The sequence below is a fragment of the Neospora caninum genome, chromosome X (genome assembly GCF_000208865.1).
Source record: "Neospora caninum Liverpool complete genome, chromosome X".
NCBI lineage: Eukaryota > Apicomplexa > Conoidasida > Eucoccidiorida > Sarcocystidae > Neospora > Neospora caninum.
Genome location: NC_018396.1, coordinates 5,201,318 through 5,220,561, shown reverse-complemented (window position 1 = coordinate 5,220,561; position 19,244 = coordinate 5,201,318). Strand labels below are relative to the sequence as shown.

General features: G+C 54.2%; 1 protein-coding gene across 1 annotated transcript; it reads right to left on the bottom strand.

The window, feature by feature from the left end:
• Window positions 1-6,014: 6,014 nt before the first annotated feature.
• NCLIV_050870 (putative SNF2 family N-terminal domain containing protein) lies at window positions 6,015-16,255 on the bottom strand (the record flags this gene model as incomplete). The annotated part of the gene is made up of 9 exons (XM_003884640.1): window positions 6,015-7,106; window positions 7,454-7,597; window positions 7,878-8,840; window positions 8,971-9,574; window positions 9,942-10,570; window positions 10,985-11,128; window positions 11,489-11,582; window positions 11,758-11,949; window positions 12,465-16,255. The coding sequence occupies 9 exons, from the start codon at window positions 16,253-16,255 to the stop codon at window positions 6,015-6,017; spliced, it is 7,653 nt and encodes a 2,550-aa protein (XP_003884689.1).
• Window positions 16,256-19,244: the final 2,989 nt, after the last annotated feature.

Below are 19,244 nucleotides of genomic sequence, written 5' to 3'. Positions count from 1 at the left end.
CTGTAGGAAGGCCTTCGGCAGCTTGGTTGCTCCGAGTCCCACGAGGCGACCCTCCACAGCCATTTGAAAAAGATGAACACTACAGAACTGGTTGACGAGTACAAAGACATCGACGTAAGACTGAATTGGACACCGGAAACGGCAACACATGCCCGCACTAGATGCGGAGAGTGTTACCCACATGGTGCTTTGGCAACCAAAAAAAGCGCCAGGTTATCTGCCTCATTCTCTAGCAGGCACTTCCAGAACGCTGCTTTGCCGTTTGCGTGTGTCTCAAACTTCGTAGTGGGCAAATATAAGCGAATATCAGGCTCATGAGTTTGAGGCAGCTCTCCAGAAAAACCAGGACCTGCTCAGGCAGAAGCAACGTGCCACACTTGAGGAACTCAATAAGCAAGTGGACGAGCACCAGTAAGTCTACAGCCGCATGAGGGGTTTATTTTACAAGGTCAGGGACAATAGATCTCGACGGTACTGTACCGAACCCCTCACGACCTGCGTACCTCAATGATGATGCCTTGGGGAACGCGGATGCTTGACTCACTTGGTTTCAGCGGTAAATATATGCCTGTGTTCACAGTACTGGAAGTGTTCATGGACGTCGGACATAACGTCAATGAAGCAAAAGTGAAAAATGATAAAACCACCTGACTGGTCTGGCGTGCACCACTGTCGAACAACCCTTCCGCATCATGGCAAACACTGAGCAAGTGTCTTTGTTATCGTCTGAAAGACCCAATGATCGCGCATCATCTGCATCTGCGTTGCAGCACAGCGGAAAAACAGAGACAAGACGAGGAAGCGGCTTACAGTCGCTCCATTTACCTCAGTCTTGACCAATGGAGGTAATAGCGTGGAACAACAGCTGGTGGAGGTTGTGGAGAGCATCCGGGGCTGTATCACTACGAGTCGAAGTTTGAGTGTCTTAATAGTTAACTCGAAGGAAGCTCTCATCAACACTACCTCAGTACCAAGGCGAAACTGCCCGTAAATACCTCGTTCCGGAGCTCGGTGCAATGGCGACGAGTTTGCCTTTTTAGCGTGGGACATTCAACAGCAATATGTGTCAAAGCTCCTGCAGCTGGAACGATTTTGTTGCTTTCTCTCCGAGAAGTCTCAAGCTGTGTTTAACAACGATACCCAAAGACACAATTTGGCTGACGAAGTTTAAGCACAGTTGCACATGACAGGCAACCGCCATTCATCCTTGCTACAGACGTTATCACACGACCATTTTCTGGTGCTGGCTGGGGTGACTCCCAGCCAACACTAGCTGTTACTGAGCCGGCAAATTTGGTCAATTCTGCTATGGCGACAGGGACTCTGAAAGAAGGAAAGCCTCAGAAGCCAGAGCGAAGCTCCTACGCGACAAAGAAGAAATGGAGCGAACATTATTGTTGAGAGCAAAACAGCGAGAAGTCAGTGGGGATCCTGTGTGAAGACTGTCGGGTGACAGTGCAAGATGGCCGGCGCGCTTGAACAGCGAGGAAACAGTAACTATCGAATAATATCACACAATAGCTCCCGTTGTGCATGCAAATGGGAATTGTAGGATGTTTACACTGAGATGTGCGTAGGCCTGTGCCTTGAGATTGCACTGCCGGTCGTGTGCACCGGGAACAATGAAACCTGCATGTGGTTTTCGGTTACCATTGGCAGGAAGCAAAGAAGCAGAAGGACATGGAGGACCGCAAAATCATTCGACGAACGATCAGGGAAATAGAGAGGCAGAAGCAGAGGGATCTACGCGAAAAGTTGGAGTACCGGGAGGCTGTCCGGCGGATTATGGCGGTATGGCTTCTGCCCCGTCCGGAGCCCAGTCACGGAGGCTGCGCTACCGGCTTCCCACTTTGCAGCTACTGTGGCAGTAACCTCGCTGACGGTATCGCCTCATGAGGCCTTAGCAAGTCTTTATGCCACGTTCGTCAGGCAAGATTTGTGTCTCTTCTAGGACAGCAACGCTGTAGTGCGTTCTGGCGTGTCACTGCAATCAGGTGAGCCAACAAGAACAGCAAAATGCTCAAATGAGAGAAGAGAAAGAAAAGAAAGAAGATTTACAATTCCTGAAAGAAAGCCTTCGTATTGAAAGAGAATTGGAGGCACGACGTCTTGCTGAGCGACAGCGCCACGTTGAAGCTCATCAAAGTCGGGCCGACCGCATTGCCCCAACAGCGAGAGTGGACAAGGTAAGGGAGGCCATTGGTTGTTTCGAATCTTTTTCGCGAACGCCTTTTGGGTTTAGCAGTTAAGAGTTGTTTGGTCCGACTAGCGTGGGATGCGGTTGCGAGGCACAGCACCCACAGCGGCTGACGGTTTGATTCAGCTTTCCTGTCACTGGCCGTCTCGTCTCCGGGGCATTCAACCGTGGACTACGAGGCTTTCTCGCCGCTACACAAGCTCTCGCCAAGAAGATCACTTCAAATAGAAATTTCTGTATTCAGGGTTTTAGGGCGTCCTTAGTCACTTTAATCGAGCCAGGAAGTTGTAATTTGCATCATCAACTGCCCCATGCAAGGCGACCTGTTTTAAACACTCGCCAGCCGAGCACTCTACGCAGGCATACATATTCTGTGTAACAGATGCCGCTATCTCTTTCTCTGGATTACGTACTTGCTTTTTAAAGTCACCCGTTTGCAGTATGGGTCATGGCCTGCAACAAACCCATTTCATTTCTTTCTTGACGCTTATTCCCGGGTAGGACATTTGTGCAATCTCTCTGCGGCCCTGCCAGGCAGAGGCAGCCACGAGAAGCGCTATTGCACGATATAACAAAGAACAGGCAGAGCTAGATAAGAAGGAGCTCGAACAGCAGCAGAAGAAAAAACAGGTGAACAGCTGCAGGGTTCGTAACTCCCTTCCGTTCCGCTGTAGTTCCATGCTTCTACCACGGACGAGAAGTACATGAATCTGCCCTGGTGCAGCTCAGCCCTCCGTCGGATTACTTTATTGCAGTGGTTAGCCTAGTGCTGTGGTAGACACTGACTCACTGGTTTGTCAGTCAAAGGAGAGTCTCACTGGCACAGGGAGCAGAATAATGGACGTGGTAATTCACATTCAAATCGGCAACAGGGACGCTATTCTGTGTCCAAAATTACTTGGTGCGTCGTTCGTCTACCCAGGTAATACACAGGGTTGGTCTTACCACTAGAACAAGGGAAGCTTCTACTGTGCAGGAAGATTGCCAAACGAATACCTTGTTTTGAGAACGGGAGAGGGATCACACTGCTATTGGAAAATATAACTTTGCGGTAGATATAGCTCTCATCACCACGATTACAGTTAACTGCCCGGAAGGATGTCCGCTAGTGGAAAACTCTCAAGTTATGAAGGGCATGGAGGACGCTTCCCTACACAAAAAACTGCTGCTTTTGGGGTTTTGTTGCATTGGAAGGCGGCGAAGGACAATATAGAGTACTTGAAACGACAGGTTCAAGAACGGCAGGATCGCAAAAAAGCAGAGACAGAAGAAAGGCGAAAAATACAGCAAGAGCAAGAGGAAGCTGCAAAGGTTAGGGAACATTGTCCTTCAGTATTCCCTTGTAGATACGCCGTCCTCCAACAGGACAAAATAGACCACGATCTGCAGCCACATATACAGTGATGCGACGCGGACACCTACGGAGTCTGCGGTTGTAGCCGGAAATCTCCCAATGACTAGTTTCTGATGCACGGCGGATAACCACATGACTCACCTTTTCTGTCAAACAAAACCGACTTGCAGTCTTGATGTGCTTCCTTTTTTCGGCTTTTTAGATGCTTTATTCCCCATTCGCGCTGTTGTTCTGGGCAGCGAACGGCAAGGTGGGGCCAAATTTACAGCTCTTGTTTTGTGTATTTGTTCTGCTGCATGTAGGCATATAAGATTGAAACAGAAGCTAAGGAAAGGAACAAGAGGCTTCAGAATATAAGGCAACAGAACCTGCTGCTCCAACAGATTGAAGAACATAAACGCCGTACAGATATGAACGTAAGCAGTGACGTTGTCTGTGCCTTCCGATGCGGATGCCTTCATTACGGAGGATGCCGGTTGTGAAATTCCCCCCATTATGAGATTTCGTGATCATTTGTTTTCCTGAATGTCACAGTCCAGTGGCGTCTTTCCTGAACAGAGCCATTTCCTGCGATCGTGCATTCTACGGCCACATTATCTGACCTACATCAGTGTTGTGGGAAAAGCGATGATTCAAAAGCTTTTTTTTGTGCCCGCAGGTTAGCCCGACTGAGATCAAGCTGAACAGGGCACTCTTGGAAAGAGTCAAGGAGTTTAGAGAAAATCAGCTGTCAAGACCGTTTCGCAGACGATGTCAGAATGGCGACCTTGATTCGGATGACGACTGAAGTGTTCGTCTATAACACCGTGTTACAGAAGCAGCTTCCCACTCCGGCGGATCTTGTCACGCAGTGCGTTTCATTTGCTTCTCCGGATACTGGGTCCGGAAAACGGGCATATCAACTACCTTATTGTCCTGGCGTTCATGCGGCACCTTGGCAGTGACAACCACTGCACCCCCCCCCCCCCCCCAGTTTTGCCTATCGTGCTAACGGTAATGCTTTTCAGTTTCATCGTAGCTCCTTGGTCCAGTGACCGTCTAGGTCGGTGGGCATCACCGGTTTCGGTGCACGCCCCCCCGCCTGAGAAGTGGTAGCGTTGCTCTAACAATGATGACGGTATTGCTTCGATGTCAATGTTTACTGTGCCTGTGTCTGCCCCTGTCTTGGATGCTACTATGTTCGTTCAAACTTTATGCACGATAATTGAGCACGCAACGTTTGCTCAGATTTGCTTGGGCAAGTAAAGAGCGACTCTTGCTAGAGAATGCTCGCTGACATGTACAGGGGAAATATTTAGGCACACTCGGTCGGTCGCTCTTGCCGACCCGAGAGACAGCAATGCGTGTTCAGTTTGCATTCGGTACTCGGCAGCAGGAGAATCCGTGAGAGTATCCGGGGACGTACAACTATCATATTACATGTTCCGTAGCCATTTTCCACATCGGTGCATTCCAAACGTCTTCGGTGGAGTCAGGTGCGGCTAGAATATGAGTACCCCTATCCTACGGTTTCCTTAGTGGGTTCTACCACAGCGGCGAAGTCCTTGGGTTCGCTTGAATTGTAGGCCATGTCTAATAGAAAAACATTAAAAGCCGAAACTAAAAGGAAATTTAAACTCTGTGCTAAGGCCAAGGTGGTCACAGTCATACTCCGCAACCTCGGAAGCGTCTCACCGGACTGAATCCTGGAGTGGGTAAAGGATGGCTGGCATGAAACTCGGGAAATCCTATGTTCAAGTAGACGGGGAAACCTTCACGTGATAGGTTCCTTAGGCAAGAAAATCGAGATAAAAAAACTCGCAGCGTTGTAAAGTCAAATGCGTGAAGAAACGAAGTAAGCCACACGTGTTCCGGGGGACAAGCATCCACGAATCCCCCGCGTTTATTCGACGACGTAAAAACAATGCTCGCCGGCACAAAAAGACCTTTAATCAAGCATGAGAATATAACTACATATGCATCAACTTCAATAAATTGCCAGTTCTACCTAGATAATTGACTGTGGAGCTGGAATGAACAAGATAGCATGCGTTTCGACGTACACACGCATGAACTCCAATCCGCCGCCTCCAGGACAAAAGGGGAAGTTGTATAATTTTACAAATATCTGCGGAGCAACCGTAGCTGCTCTGTCTTTTCCATGCGGTTTTTTTCGGGCACCGCAAAGGAAGCCACACGCCGCGCAACTTCGAGTCACTCCGATCGTCAGCACCCACTCTCCTGAACGCACGACTGTGGCCATAAACTGTCATTTTTGAACTCTCCAACCTCCATTTTCGCCTCACGTCTTCTGCTTTGTAGGGCCAACGAGCACGCAATGAATTATGCATTTGTAACGGCTCCAAGAAAAAGTACTCATCTCATCCGTTGCTGGGAAAGACCTGACACGACTACGCCTGCTCATGTGAGGAGTCGTCCGCTTCCCCCAACAAGGTACCCAAAACGGGCACGCTGTCGAAGTGGTTATGAGACAACCTTGCCTCCTGTCCCAGAGGCGACGCCGCCCCCCCCTGCACGTTGCTTGGCGGCAGCAAGAACAGCGAGGACGGCCACTGGGCCCCCAGCTCCGGTTGTGCTTCCCCCGCCTTTTGTATTTCGAGCACAAAAGAACTCTAGTATCGACTGCTGTTGTTTGGCGGGGGCGACGACATTCAAACCCGTTCCCCCGGTATTTCCGCTGCTCGGCGTGCTAGTCGCAGCACTAGACAGAAGCGAAGATGATCCTTCAGCTCCTCGTTTCCCGCCAGTTGTTCCTGACTCAGTTCCCGTAACTCCCTTCGGAGATGCTGGCTTTCGCCGTTTCTGTGGGGGCGCACCACTGCTCGGGCTACTATCTGTGCTTCCTCCAGTTCCCGTCACGTCTCCACCTGATCGGCTGGTTTTCCCCACCTCGCCAAGAGACCGTTTGAACCCTGGGCCAGAGAAGGAAGCATTTGTGGTGCACCCTCCACTGTATCCAGATTGAGCAGCACTGGCAACGCCTTTGAGGAGAGTCTTCGGTGTTAGTCCCCCGTCTTTGATGGCGTTTGTCAAAGTGTGGCTGTTGCTCGTCGTGGGCTGAAGACTAGTGCTCCACGGGTTTGCGGTTGGAAGCTTGTTTCCTCTTACCTTGCCTTCGCCACCCCCTCCCTTTCCAGCCTGAGAGCGACTGCCTTTCCCTCCTCCAGAAGACGAGTTGATGCGGCCTGCGCCCACAGCTTCTGCATCACTTCCGCCAGCCGAGGACTCTCGTCCGACGCTCTTTGGACTGCCACTGGGACGTCGAACTACTGGTTGTTTCTTCGCACCTGGTCCACCCGGTGTTACATTATTGCCTGACTCGGCGTTTCTTTTTCGGCTGGTTGCCGTTGCCCCTTCTACCACAGGCAAACCGCCTTCTTGCTGCTGGAGCATTAGCTGAGACGCAGTTCCTGGAGTCCGCGAGAAACCACCCGCAGTTAAACTACTTGAAACAACAGTTCCGCCCCCTGCCGACCGGCGATGCCCAGATGCCCGTGGCGTCACCGCTGCTTGAAGACCCAAGGCAATCATCGTCTCTTCAACAACGCGATCGGCCTGAGGGAAACCGCGAAAAACAAACGTGCAAACAAGATAAACTACCGCAGAAAAGGGAGATCCGCCGCGTTAGTAAAATACTCGGCACGGGATGCTGCGCACTCAAACCACGGGCGACTCACGGGGCGTTCCATGGACAACTGCTGCCGGTAAACACACAGTTCGCAATCTGCAGTTGTGTACGGGGAGCGATGGAACCTTTGCTTTTCCCCAGTTACAGATACCCAGTAGCCCAGACGAAGCTCTCTCAACAAGTTCTCCCCCTTCCACAGCTACTGAAGGAGTCAAATCTCCCACGGCCACGGCAAAACGACGACTTGTGTCTTGAAGATCACGGAGAAGCTTACTTGTTGCTGATACTGCTGGAAGTACCATTTGAGCCTCTGCGGGGAAGCGCCTGCATAACCGTTGACGTTCGATGTATCTGGAATAGGCGGATGCTGCGCGAGCCTTTGAATCAGTTGCTGCATCTTTTCTCGTCGTTCGTCGTACTGAACGAAGTCGACACAAAACATTCAGTGAAGTGACAGCGCCACAGTGAAGACGCTCCAGGCGAAAAGACGGTACGACTGGCATAAACAGTCACGTATACACCCCTCGGTCCTTTCTCCTTGTCTCTCTTTTCCGTGTATCCGAGCGCACGTCCCGTTCGTTTCTTACCTTTTCCTTTTCTTCGGCCGGTAGATTCGGGCAATGCTTCCTGAGGTGCCCACGTCTTCCCGTTCGGCACTCGCCACAGCAGCCACACACTTGGCGATGAACGAAGCGCACTTGGTCTGGGCCGCCGCCAGCAGCAGTGATCTGCGCCGCCGTTGTCGCATCGACGCCATTGGCGAGTGCCTCAACGGAGAGACCCAGCTTTTCAGCTAGGGCAGCGGGGACCTCAGGACTCATAGGCGTTCCCGTTCCTCCCCCTCTTCCCCTTCCTGCAGACCCCGGAGAGGCGCCTGGCGAGGCACTTCCCGCGCCGTTCTCTCGGTCCGATGGAGAGGGCTGATGGCTGTCCCCTGTCACGGCCTCTGCTCCGTCGTCCTCGTCTTTCTTCCGGTCTTGCCCCTGACTTGTGCTACCTTCCTCCTCGCCCTCTCGGAGTTGTTGGAGAGCCTCTGGAGACGCAGACAGGGCAGAGCCTTGGTCCGAATCATTGCCACTGTGAGACTGACTGAGTTTCGAGTTCTCACCGACGGGCGAGAAACAAGCCCCTGCCTTCATCGTTCCGCCTGGAGAACAGCGAACGAAAAAGCGTGACTGGACCTCGGCAGGGAAGCAGCACGGCGCGGGGTAGTCGCGCACTCCGTGGCACGGGAAGTGACAATTTTCACACAGAGAAATCGACGCTCCTGGAAGCTTCATGTTCGCCAACTGATTCACCGGTCTCTTCGTCTGTTGCTGCGCCTTCTTCGCATTTGCGGCTGCCTGTTGAGCCGCTGCCGCGGCCGCTTGGAGACTCCTCTGCTGCTGGTCCTCCACACTTCCCGACACCGCTAGCTGGGCTCCACTAGCTGCCGCCGAAACAGCAGAGACTGCGGCCGCCGCAGCAGCAGCTACTGCGGCGACTTGTGCCTGGACCGCCACAGACGCGTCGCGACTCGCTTTCTGAGCCGACTTGGCTGCAGAAACACGTTTCTGAAGTTCTTCGGTAAACGCAGCGGGGAAGAGGTGCTGGTACGCTTGACGAAGCTCTTCTTCTTGTTTCGCATCTTGAGAATCGATCTGCTGCTTCGCTTCCTGGAACTGCACACAAGCAGAGAGAACAAGATATGCAACGGCACCAAATTGCGGATAGAGACGCAGACACGCAGAACCACGTGAACAGCGGGGGACGGAGCCGAGAGCGTCGCGAATCGCGTGGATGCACCCCTACCTGTCTCTCTTCCTCTGCACGCTGCTTGCATTCCTGCCGTCTTTGCTGATTTTCCTGCTTCCTCTTGGACGCATCCAGGTCGTGATGAAGTTCTTTTTGTTGTTGACGCAACTCCTTCTGCTGGAGTTTTTCTTGCTCCTTCTCTTCCTTCGTCAGCCTTCTTCTCGTCTGCTGCTCTTCAACAGCTTTGCACCGAGAACAAAGCAGAAGAATCCAATTTTGAGGCGTTACATTCATTCCTCTCTGACGGAGATAAGAGTAATACTCTTCGCTGACGTTGTGCCGGCAATAGTCGGGAGGAAAGCAATCATAGCAAAACGATGTCGGACACTTCGCGCAGTGGATGAGCATGTTCCCGCACTGAGACGTTTTCCGGAAGCAGAGACAGCACTCGTGCCACCGGCATCTCCAGCTCTTCTTCACGTCCCGGGGTAGACCTTCGCATACGCGATGATAAGCCCGTGGGCATCCGCTGCAGTAGACTAACTCTCCCAGCGACGCCTTAGTTGTGTTGCCATCTGCGTCCACGCTCGAGTGTTCAAAGTCCTTCCCATTGCCACACAGGAAGCACTTCTGCTCGTGCTTGATCTTCTTTCTCTCCTCCCTGCGAAAACCATGAAGTCGCAGGCGCAGTCGCGCTAGCCCATTGTTCAAAGACGAGCACCACGCACGCTCTTACGCACTCTGCGATATGGGAGGCGGAGAGAACGAAGCAGCGGAAAGAGGCCGAGACGCACACCCAAGAAAAAAGGGAGAGGGAACGAACAGGAGGAAAAACGCCGGGACCGCCACACCGCACATGTCGCTTGCAGAGCGTCACAGGCGATCGCGATCACGGGAAACGACCGACAAGAATAACAGACCTCCAGGACAAAACCAAGTTACTTAAATATCTGCTGCATCATGAACACTACTGAGACAAGACAGGTGCTCTCTCCGCAGCAGGGTGGCTCCTTTCGATTCCCACTCACCGTTGGCCGAATTCCTGGGGTACATACACCGCGATGGGCTTCTTTCTTTCTCTTTCTGATCGCCACAAGACACCAGCTCTTTGCAACTCGTTTTCGAGTTTTCCCTTGGTTCGTCCTACGCCGGGTCCGCGAGAGGCATCGTGTTCTCCAGCGTCGCGCCCCTCGGCCGGACTCTGTGCACTTTGTTCGCCTGCAGGTGTCCTTCCGTCGTCTCCCTCCCTCGCTCTCTCGCTCTCTCGCGCCGAGCCACATTCATTCTCGCTTGTGGTCTTCGAGCAACCTTCTTCTGCACCGTCTCGCGGGCCTCCACTAGAGCCACCCATTTCCACATTCCCTGCATCAGGCAGAACGGTGTCTGCCGAGTCGACGAGCTGAGCCTGCTTGTTTTGCTCTTCCGCTTCTTCATTCATCACCTCATCGATATCTACCATGTTTTCTTCATCGCGACTTCCTAATTCATCCTCTTCACCGTCCTCGTTTGTCGTTATCCGACTGGAGTCTAAAAGAGAACCGTCTCCGACCGCGCTGCCTGCGCCGTCCGTTAGCTCCGGAAGAGGCAGACGCTGCCGCTCCGTCAACTCCTCCAGCGAGCACTCTGCGATACTGACGGGATTCTTCGCTGCCACTTCCTGGAAACACGCGAAACATACAAACGCATCGCTGTCTCACAGCCGAAGCACATGCCGACTCCCACACGTGTGTGCCGTGGAGACCTTCGAAGTGCGCCAGAGAACCACAGCGAAGGAGAGACACTTGAGCAGGCTCAGAAGTGCAGATATGCACGAGAGTGCCGCATAGCTCCCCAAGACATGTGGACACAGAGAAGCAGAAAAATGAAGAACAAACACCAGGAGAAAAAGACGTGCACGCATATGCGCAAGTGTAACGCCACGCACGCATGCGACCAAAAAATGCTGTACAGTTGCCCAGAGAAGAAATCCGTCTGGGATGTTTAAACTGGAGCGTATCCAGGATTTACCGACCCAGCGCGCTTCTTAGGTGTTCTGGAAACATCGAAGAGGTCCATATGTACCCTGGCTCACCACAATCGCCTTTCGGCCATGCAGCATAAGCTTTCGAATCTCATCGGTCGAGATTTTATCCCCTCCTTTTTGCTGTTCTTCATCTTCGTCCTCCAGGGCTTCTTCATGCTGATTTTGGACGAGAAGTTTGTCTAAGCGCAGTTTCTGAAAAGCAACAGGACGCAATCTCGCGTTTTGGCTGGTGAGACGTTGTCCCTTACCAGCGGGGCAACCGCCCGGACACAGCTCTCTGCTCCCTCACTTCTCCGCGGGCACAGTCTCGTGTCTCTGTTTCCGTCACCTGTCCTCATTCCCTCGCTCATCTCCCTCTCTGTATTCGATCCCTGTGTTTTCCTCTGAGCCTCCCTCTCTGTCGCTTCCTTCTCCCCTCCCTACGTCTACGTATCTGTCTTTCCCGTTTCTCTCGCGTTTTGCTCTGCATGGACCTCAGCTTCGAAAGCCGTGTGCACATCGCAGGCTACCAGCTGTGAACTCTTGGCTCGACAGTCGCCACCCCACACGCACCTGTTCGCGTCGGAAAGCCATGCGTTCCTCGACCGTCCACTCATTGACGAGACTCCACACGTGGACTGCCCTTTGCTGTCCGATACGATGGGCTCTGCAAAAAACAAGGTTGCCGAACGAGGAACGCATCATTGTCCCCTGTAAGGAAATGTGCGCTTCACGAAAACGGGATAACGCGGCTGTGCACACTGGACAAAGCTCTCCCGGCGTCCCCTGTCACCCCCATCTTCTTTCCCGCCACTTTCCTCGTTGCTCTTTCCCGTCCGCACCTGTCAATGGCTTGGAGATCGATGAACGGATTCCAGTCATGGTCGTAGAGAACGACATGGTTGGCCGCCGTCAGGTTGATTCCTAGACCGCCCGCTCGCGTGCTGATGAGGTAGACGAAGTACGTGCTATTCTCGGAGTTGAAGTCGCGGATGTCGAGCTCGCGTACAAACTTGTTTGTCGAGCCATCCAATCTGAAAAGAAAAACCTCGAATGCAACGTCGGTGAAACGCGAGGGCGGCGAGCAACACAGCTAGCACTGTGTTGCCTTCCGAGAATGCCGCATCTACAGTCTTTCCCTCCCGTCTTCCCAGATCACGTGGCCGGCGGAAACGCACAGGCGTATCCAGACGCGACAAAAAAAAGTCAAGAGGAATCCATCAGCTCAGTTGGACAGTGCACTAGCGAATCGGGGCCACCCGCTTTTGGGTATATACACTCACGATACCAGCTCTCCCCCCAACAGAGGTTGTAGACCGCCCTCTCTAGCAGCTGTAAGGCAATTTGAGACTTTCTATTCCTTGGTACCTGGAGTTTTCAACTGAACGTACGTGCAGCTTGGCGCAAACGGAAAGTGAATTTTCTCTTCCGGCACACCAATGTGTCACGGCCACATGGGGGAGAGGAACGCAAGACACCCTGAGCATCTCCCTTGCACCCTGAGAAAACCCGGCAAACTTCCTCATCTTAGCATGGCACCGAGACGGACCTTAGGTATTTCCAGCCGCGGTAGTGGCAGTACGCTTCCAGTTCGTCCAGGACGAGTTGAAACTGCGTGAAGACAAGCAGTCGCTGGGCTTTAGGCTGTGTCCGGTCAATGACAAATTCTTGTTTGTCATTTCCATTTGCTGCTTCATCTCCCGTCCCTCCCTTTCCGTCCGTCTCCGCCCCCTCTCCCTTGGGTTCTGTCTCCTCTGGTTTTGCCTCCTTCGCCCCGGCGGCCATCAAGGCCTCTTCCTTCTCTTCCTTCGCGACTTCCTTCTTCGCTCCGCCATTTTGCTCGCCACCTTCCTTCTTCAGTGGACACACTGGCTGGGCCCCATCGCTGCTGCGCCCGCTTCTTCTTCCGTTGTCTTTCGTGCTTGACGGGGTGCTAGTGCAGTAGGCGGTTGAAAGAGCCTCGTCCCTGTTCCCGGGCGATGCACACAGTCCTCTCGGCGACGCCTGCAACCCGTTCGGGCCCAAGTCTTCGTTTTTCACCAATGGAGCGGAAGAGCGTTCAGCTGGAGTTTGCGGTGGCCGCAATTCGTCAGAATGTTCTGAAGAACTGTTTCGCCGTGCACCAGAAGACGCGTCCTCGGCCGCCGGCGAAGTGGCTGCGGTGGACGACGTCAGCGAGGAGGGCAAGGGAGCTGGAGAAGACGACGAGAAGGTCGACGCAGTCCCCATGTCGTCCTCCTCATCGTCCAAAATGACCAAACCGCGTTTCTTCTTGCTCCGCGCTGCGTCTCGGGACTTCACGACATCGCCCTCCTCTTGGTCTTCATCCTCGTCGCTCTCCTTCCGTTTACTTGCAGAGCCGTCACCTGGGCCACGCGAGGACAGAAACCCGGACTTGGATAACTGAGGAGCGCATCGCTTCCCCTCTGTGCCCACCTCTTCTGAAGAACTCGGCGCCTTCCCTTCGCCTGGCTCGTCCATAGCCACGTCTTCGTCCACGCTCGCCCGTCTCCCACCCAGCAGACCCACTCCGTCCACGCCTCTCAGAGAAGAGGCGCTTGACTCAATCGGCTGCGGCAACTGAAGTTCGGCTGGGTACATGCCTTCTTCCAGAAAGTCGGGATCTTCAACTGCAGGTACGCCCGCCAGCCGCGGATGGCCAGCCCGCAGCAACCTCTGGAACTCCTCAATGCCGCCGAGTTCATTTCTCTTTGGGCGACGCGGAGGCTTACGCCCTGCTGCCGTCTCTTCCTTCACCACTTCCTCGTGGCGTTTGTAGAACTTGTACGTCGCTGTCTCGCGTCGATGGTTTTCGTAGTCTTTCTCGTAACCAGGAACATACTTGCAGTTCAACTCGTGCAGATGGCGCATCAGTTTGTCCAAGAAAGAGAGCTTCGCGCTGCACAGGATGTGCGCTTCTCCTTCGATCCGCTGGACCTCCCGAGCCGCCTCGATAACCTCCGTCTGCATTTCCATGTTCTCTTCGACGAAGAACGCCTGCAGTCGCTGCATTTGACTCTCGCGGGCACACAGCGCCTTGGGGTGGGCACAGATGATCCGCATTTTGATGACGAGTCCAAGCATCTTTCGATATGAGCTGGTGCTCAACTTGTCTTTGCCTGCTTCTTGCAGCGCCCGAACTCGCAGAAGTCTTTCGTACCAAGAGGCGGCGGGTGCAGAGAGAGGCAGCCAGACAGAATGGTACATCTTCTTTGGGAGGGCGATGGCCTGTTCCTTCAACCTCCTCAGCATGACGCGGTCGAGAAGATTGCGAATCGCCTCCAGATCTTCCTGTCGGAAAAGCTGATCCACCTCGACTACCGGCGCCTTCTTGCCGTTCTGGCTCTTTGGACCCGCATCGCCGCGTCCGCTCGCGTCTTTCTTGTTCGACGCATTTGCTCCCGACCCGCCGCCCTGCGGATTCGTTAAAAAGGCCTGCTCAATCACCTGAGAATCTCGGAAAACATCCGGCATGAGGAAGTTGATGAGCGTGAACAGCTCCGCGGCATTGTTCTGGAGAGGCGTCCCCGTGAGAAGCAGCCGCATGTTGCCGATGACGCGGTCGAGGGCGTGGCGAATGGCGCCTGACGCGTTCTTGATGCGGTGCGCTTCGTCCAGAACAATGCACTGCCAGTGCGGGATCGTCTCCACGAAAAACTCCTCCTCGCTCTTCACCGTCTCGTACGTCGTAATGTACAGGTCGTAGAGTCCCTTCTGCGCCAAGCGATCTTCCATCGCGTGCTGGCGTTCGGCGCGAGACCCGCATATCTTGATGTGAGTCAGCGACGGGGTGAAGCGGTGAACTTCTCGCATCCAGTTGCCCACAGTGGAGAGAGGAACGACGATCAGGTGCGGGCCTTCCAGCTTCATCGCGTTCAAGTACGAGAGGAAACAGAGCGTCTGGATGGTCTTCCCGAGTCCCATTTCGTCCGCGAGAATGCCGCCTCCCGTCATGAACGAGCGGAGAAGCCACTCCACGCCTTCCTCCTGGTGAGGCTTCAGCGAGATGCCCTCGCGCAAGGGAACGCCCTCGATCTTCCGGCCGCTCGGATGGCGGCACGCCCGGTACGCGCGCTTGACGAACTTGGCACTCTCCTCTGCAGCCTCGTCCTCGAGACTCTCCAGCAGATCCTGGATCGACCGTTCGACTTGCAGCCGGCCGCCTTGCGCCTGCGGGCGGCGCTTCCCCGCAGCGTTTGCGCTCATTTGACTTCTGAACGACTTCGCCAGATTGTTGAGGATCTTCTGGTTGACGAACGGCCCGAGGTCCTTCTGGTGGACGAGGAGAAAGCGGTTTCGGTACCGTGTCGTCTTGACACGGATGCGCTCGAGACACTTGATTCTCTCCTTGCGCTTGGCCTCAATTTCTGCTCGCGACCACCTTTTGTGCATCTGATTCGCCAGCGGATCGCGGCCCTTGCACACAGGGCACTCCCACTCTTCGCCAATGGAGTCCCAGTCCACATCCACGAGACACGTAGGGTGGAAGCTGTTGACGCAGAAGTCGCACCCGAGCAGCTTGCCTGGGCGTTGACAGACGTAGCACGTCGACGAGTTGACGATTTCGCCTCGACCTTCGGATCCTCTCGCCCCCGCGCGGCCTCGACCCAGGCGGCGGATTTCATCCTGTTTGAATCCCGAGGGATTGCATTCGGGGCAAAACCACTTTTCTTCATCGGGTTCGATGGTGAGCTTCAGGCACGACCGCATGTGATAGCTGTTCGGGCACCCGTCGCACATGAGAAGGCGGTCTTCCTCCTCGTCTTCCGGCTCCTTCCTTTTGCAGATAAAGCACCGCTCGTCGTTCTGGATCTCGTCTTCTTCGTGTTCCTCGAGACACTGGGGACACATCCAGTCGTCCGGTGAAACCCGCTCGCCCGGCTGAATCACGCCCTCCTGCTGGAGGCACTCCAGGTGAAACCGCTTCGGACACGCAGTGCACTCCACTGTGTTTTCTTCCCCTCGCTGCATGGAGTCTCGGCAGATGTAACACCACATGCCGCCCCGCTTCCGGCCCGCTCCAGAGCTCGCTTGACTGAAAAAGGGCCCGGAAAACTTCGTGCTGCGACCCGACGACGCGCTGGCCGTCGGCCGAGGAGCCGCAGACTGCGACGAGCCATTCCCCCCGCCACGTGTCGAGGTCGACGAAGAGGACGAAGACGCAACTGCCTCCGCCTGTGCCGCGGCCGCCGCAGCCTGGCGTTCCGCCTGAGCGCGGAGACGCGACGAACTGAACGAGGAACGCGGCGGAGACGTGTCTCGCGCGCAGCTGCTGCTTCGGCTGCTCTCTCCACTCCCGGCGCGGCTAGCAGAGCCGCTGCTCACTCCCTGGCTTCCCATCCCGACGGCAAGAGACCAACGAGCATCAAAGCCTGGCCGAAAAAAAAAAGTAGGAAGGCGCGACACCAGACAGCGCGGGATGCCGTGGCATCGGGGCCCAAAGACCCCCGCCGGGAAGACCGGGAAAGTGTGCGACTGCTTGTGGCGCGCGTGCGCTCTCCCGGATGCAGGCGAACGGACGAAACTGGCGACAGAGAAGAGCGATTTCCACGGAGCGTCGAATGCGACGAGCGAACGGGAAGACGAGACGTTCGAGGGTTATGGAAAGCTACACGGAGACGGGTATAATGCAACACGAAAAGACAACCACGCAAACGTTTTCAAGACTTGAGCCCTGCTGGTCTTCGTTGACAAGAATCTGCGTTTTCTCGTTTCCGAAACCGGACAAAAAAAGTGTGTGGAACAACGGAGCCTGTGATTGGAGTAAAAAGAAATAATGGGCGTGTGTACAATGATTGAGACAATGTGGACAAAAACTCCACTTTCTTGGCGCTTTCCGTCCACGGTCCGGCAGCAAAAAAATACAATCCGCGTTACCAAAGCCCCCGCGGTTTGCGCCAGCCAGTCCTCAAGAATCAAAAACGGTCGCGGTAGTAAAGCGTTGTCGTTGAAGAAAAGGAACGACGGTTTCCGGAAATCCTGTCCCAGCAGACGTCGTTAGACGGTAGGAAGAAAGCAAAAAGATACCACGAACAGCAAGTCTCCCCTGCCTTCAGGAGTCTATACACACGAATCGGAAAGCCGAAGGATACCGGCGCAGTCAGAGGAGCGCGGCTGAGGGTGACGTGCACATTTACGAAAAATCGAATTCCCACACGACTGCGATACACAGGTACGGCGTGTGACCTTCACAGATTCGTACCACGAGGAAAAGTCGTAAAGAAAAGTCTTCTCTTACACACACACATACCCCAATTTTCTGTTCGGTGGTACAGACGAACCGGTACCAAGACCGACCCTGCGACTGACTGGACATTAAACGTGGAAAAGCTGTTCCAGGCAGACACCGCAAACCAGACGAGATAGGAAGTAACGAGGAGACAAATCCGCTGGAGGTCTTTGCGAAGAGGAGTCGGCACGACGGGGCCGGCGCGGAAGAATCTGAGGACGATGGACGGCGACTTTTTCTCCCAGGTGGAAGCCGCTGTCGGGCAGCTCGTGAGCAGTGGCGACTCGAACTAGAGTAAAAAAAGGAGAGCACCTCCAGAGAGAATCTGCAGTGTAAATGGGAACAGGGGTGCATTCGCGCGAGGATGTGTTGCAGCCACCGAAACACAACACAGACGAAAAATACAGCCCCGAGGCGACAGAGATTCAGGGCGTTCCCTTCAGAGGCGAAAAACAGACGCAGGGAACCAACGATCCCCGAGGCCTGCGACCAAAATGATTTGCATTCCGAATCACTGAGCACACGATCGCCTTTGCCGAAGACGCAACTTCATTTTTCTGTGTTCACGGCCACAATCTTTGGAAAACTGCAACGACACCGCTGGAACCACAGGGTTTAAAAGGTGACAGAAAAAACCGAAAATGATGTATCAGTTGATTTGCTGTTTCTGTCCCACACAGGTGCAGAGAAACGAGTCGACGGAGAGTTTACGCGCCTCTACTTGCATACTCTTTCTTGACGGGGGTGTTCGACAGCTGGGCCAAGAGAATCCGAAGTGGTAGTGGGGAAGAAAAGACGCATAACAGCCAAAAAATGGGGAAAGAGAGAACAAAAGCCACCTTCTTGAAAGAACAGGGGAAAAAGACCAGCTTCGGAGGTAGCTCTGATCACGGCACTGCCGAGCCACCCGCGAGGCGCCTGGCCGAAAAATGATTTTCCATGCGGAGCGTCAGTCGCAGTCTCAGAGTGCAGCCCGGAAGGTGTTGCACAGAGACGGCAGTTTACGAGGAAACAGGGGAACGAACAGAAAGCCAATAAAAGAAGGAGGGAAGCCGTCGTTTCCCGCCGGTGGTGAAGGTCCACAGAAGACGAACGAGGACGGGAGATTTTAACGGGGACCGCAGTGTTTGCTGTCTGTTTGCTTTCGTGGAGAAAGAATGAAGACACGGCAAGAGGGCAGATAGAGAAAAGTACGCTCGTATGTCGCAAAGAAGAGTTGAAGAAAAGAACAGAGGCATGCCCCTAGCGCTTCGAAAAGAAAAAGAAGAAAAAACGCGGCTACGCGTAGACAAATCCCCAGAGAAGCAGGGGGAAGAGGACGTTCTTCCTCTCTCCCGCTGTGCGCTATTATGTTGTGCAACAGGCGCGCAACGATTTCAAGTCTCTTTCCCCCGCCTCCAAATACGAAAGCCTATCTTCATTTCTCTGGCCAAAGCCCCCCAACAGGCTTTGCAAAAGAGGGGAACAAACGACAAGCAAGGCCCAGTGTGTCTTTAGCCGCTCCCAAAAAGGAGACGGGAGCGAAGAGGAGCAAAAAGAATCGAAAGACGCTCATTTTTCGGAAAACTCGCACGGCGAGCCCCCTTATTGTACCAGCCCTCTCGGACTCGGACAGCGAAATCACCCTCCACACCACACGGCCTGTGTTTCTCGTGTCCCCGAGACATGCGCGGTGTCGGAACCCGCATAGAGGAGGCAGCCCCCAACCAGTCACCGACTGCTCCGTGCGCACATACTAGCGAAACGTGCTAGGAGCGATGGGGGTACAAGCTGAGTGCAGGCCTTCACCCCAGAAATTTCACCCCGTGTGGACCCGATGATTCTCACCTTTTTTCCCTACTGAAGAGCGCCCGTTCGTGCTCAAATGCACCCTCGATTGGTCCCTGGCGCCGCAAGTCGCAATGAAAACGTGGAGTGCACCGCTTCACGCCGTCACGCTTTCACAATCGACACACTCCGGGAAAAAAACCCAAGACTGAAAGAAGAGCTAGGTAAGAAAGCGACGGCGAGATGCGAGAGGGCAACCTCTTTCTCACAACCACCGCCCACATCAAACCGGTATTTGTGTCCAACTTGAGTGTGCCGGCCGTGTGCAGAGAG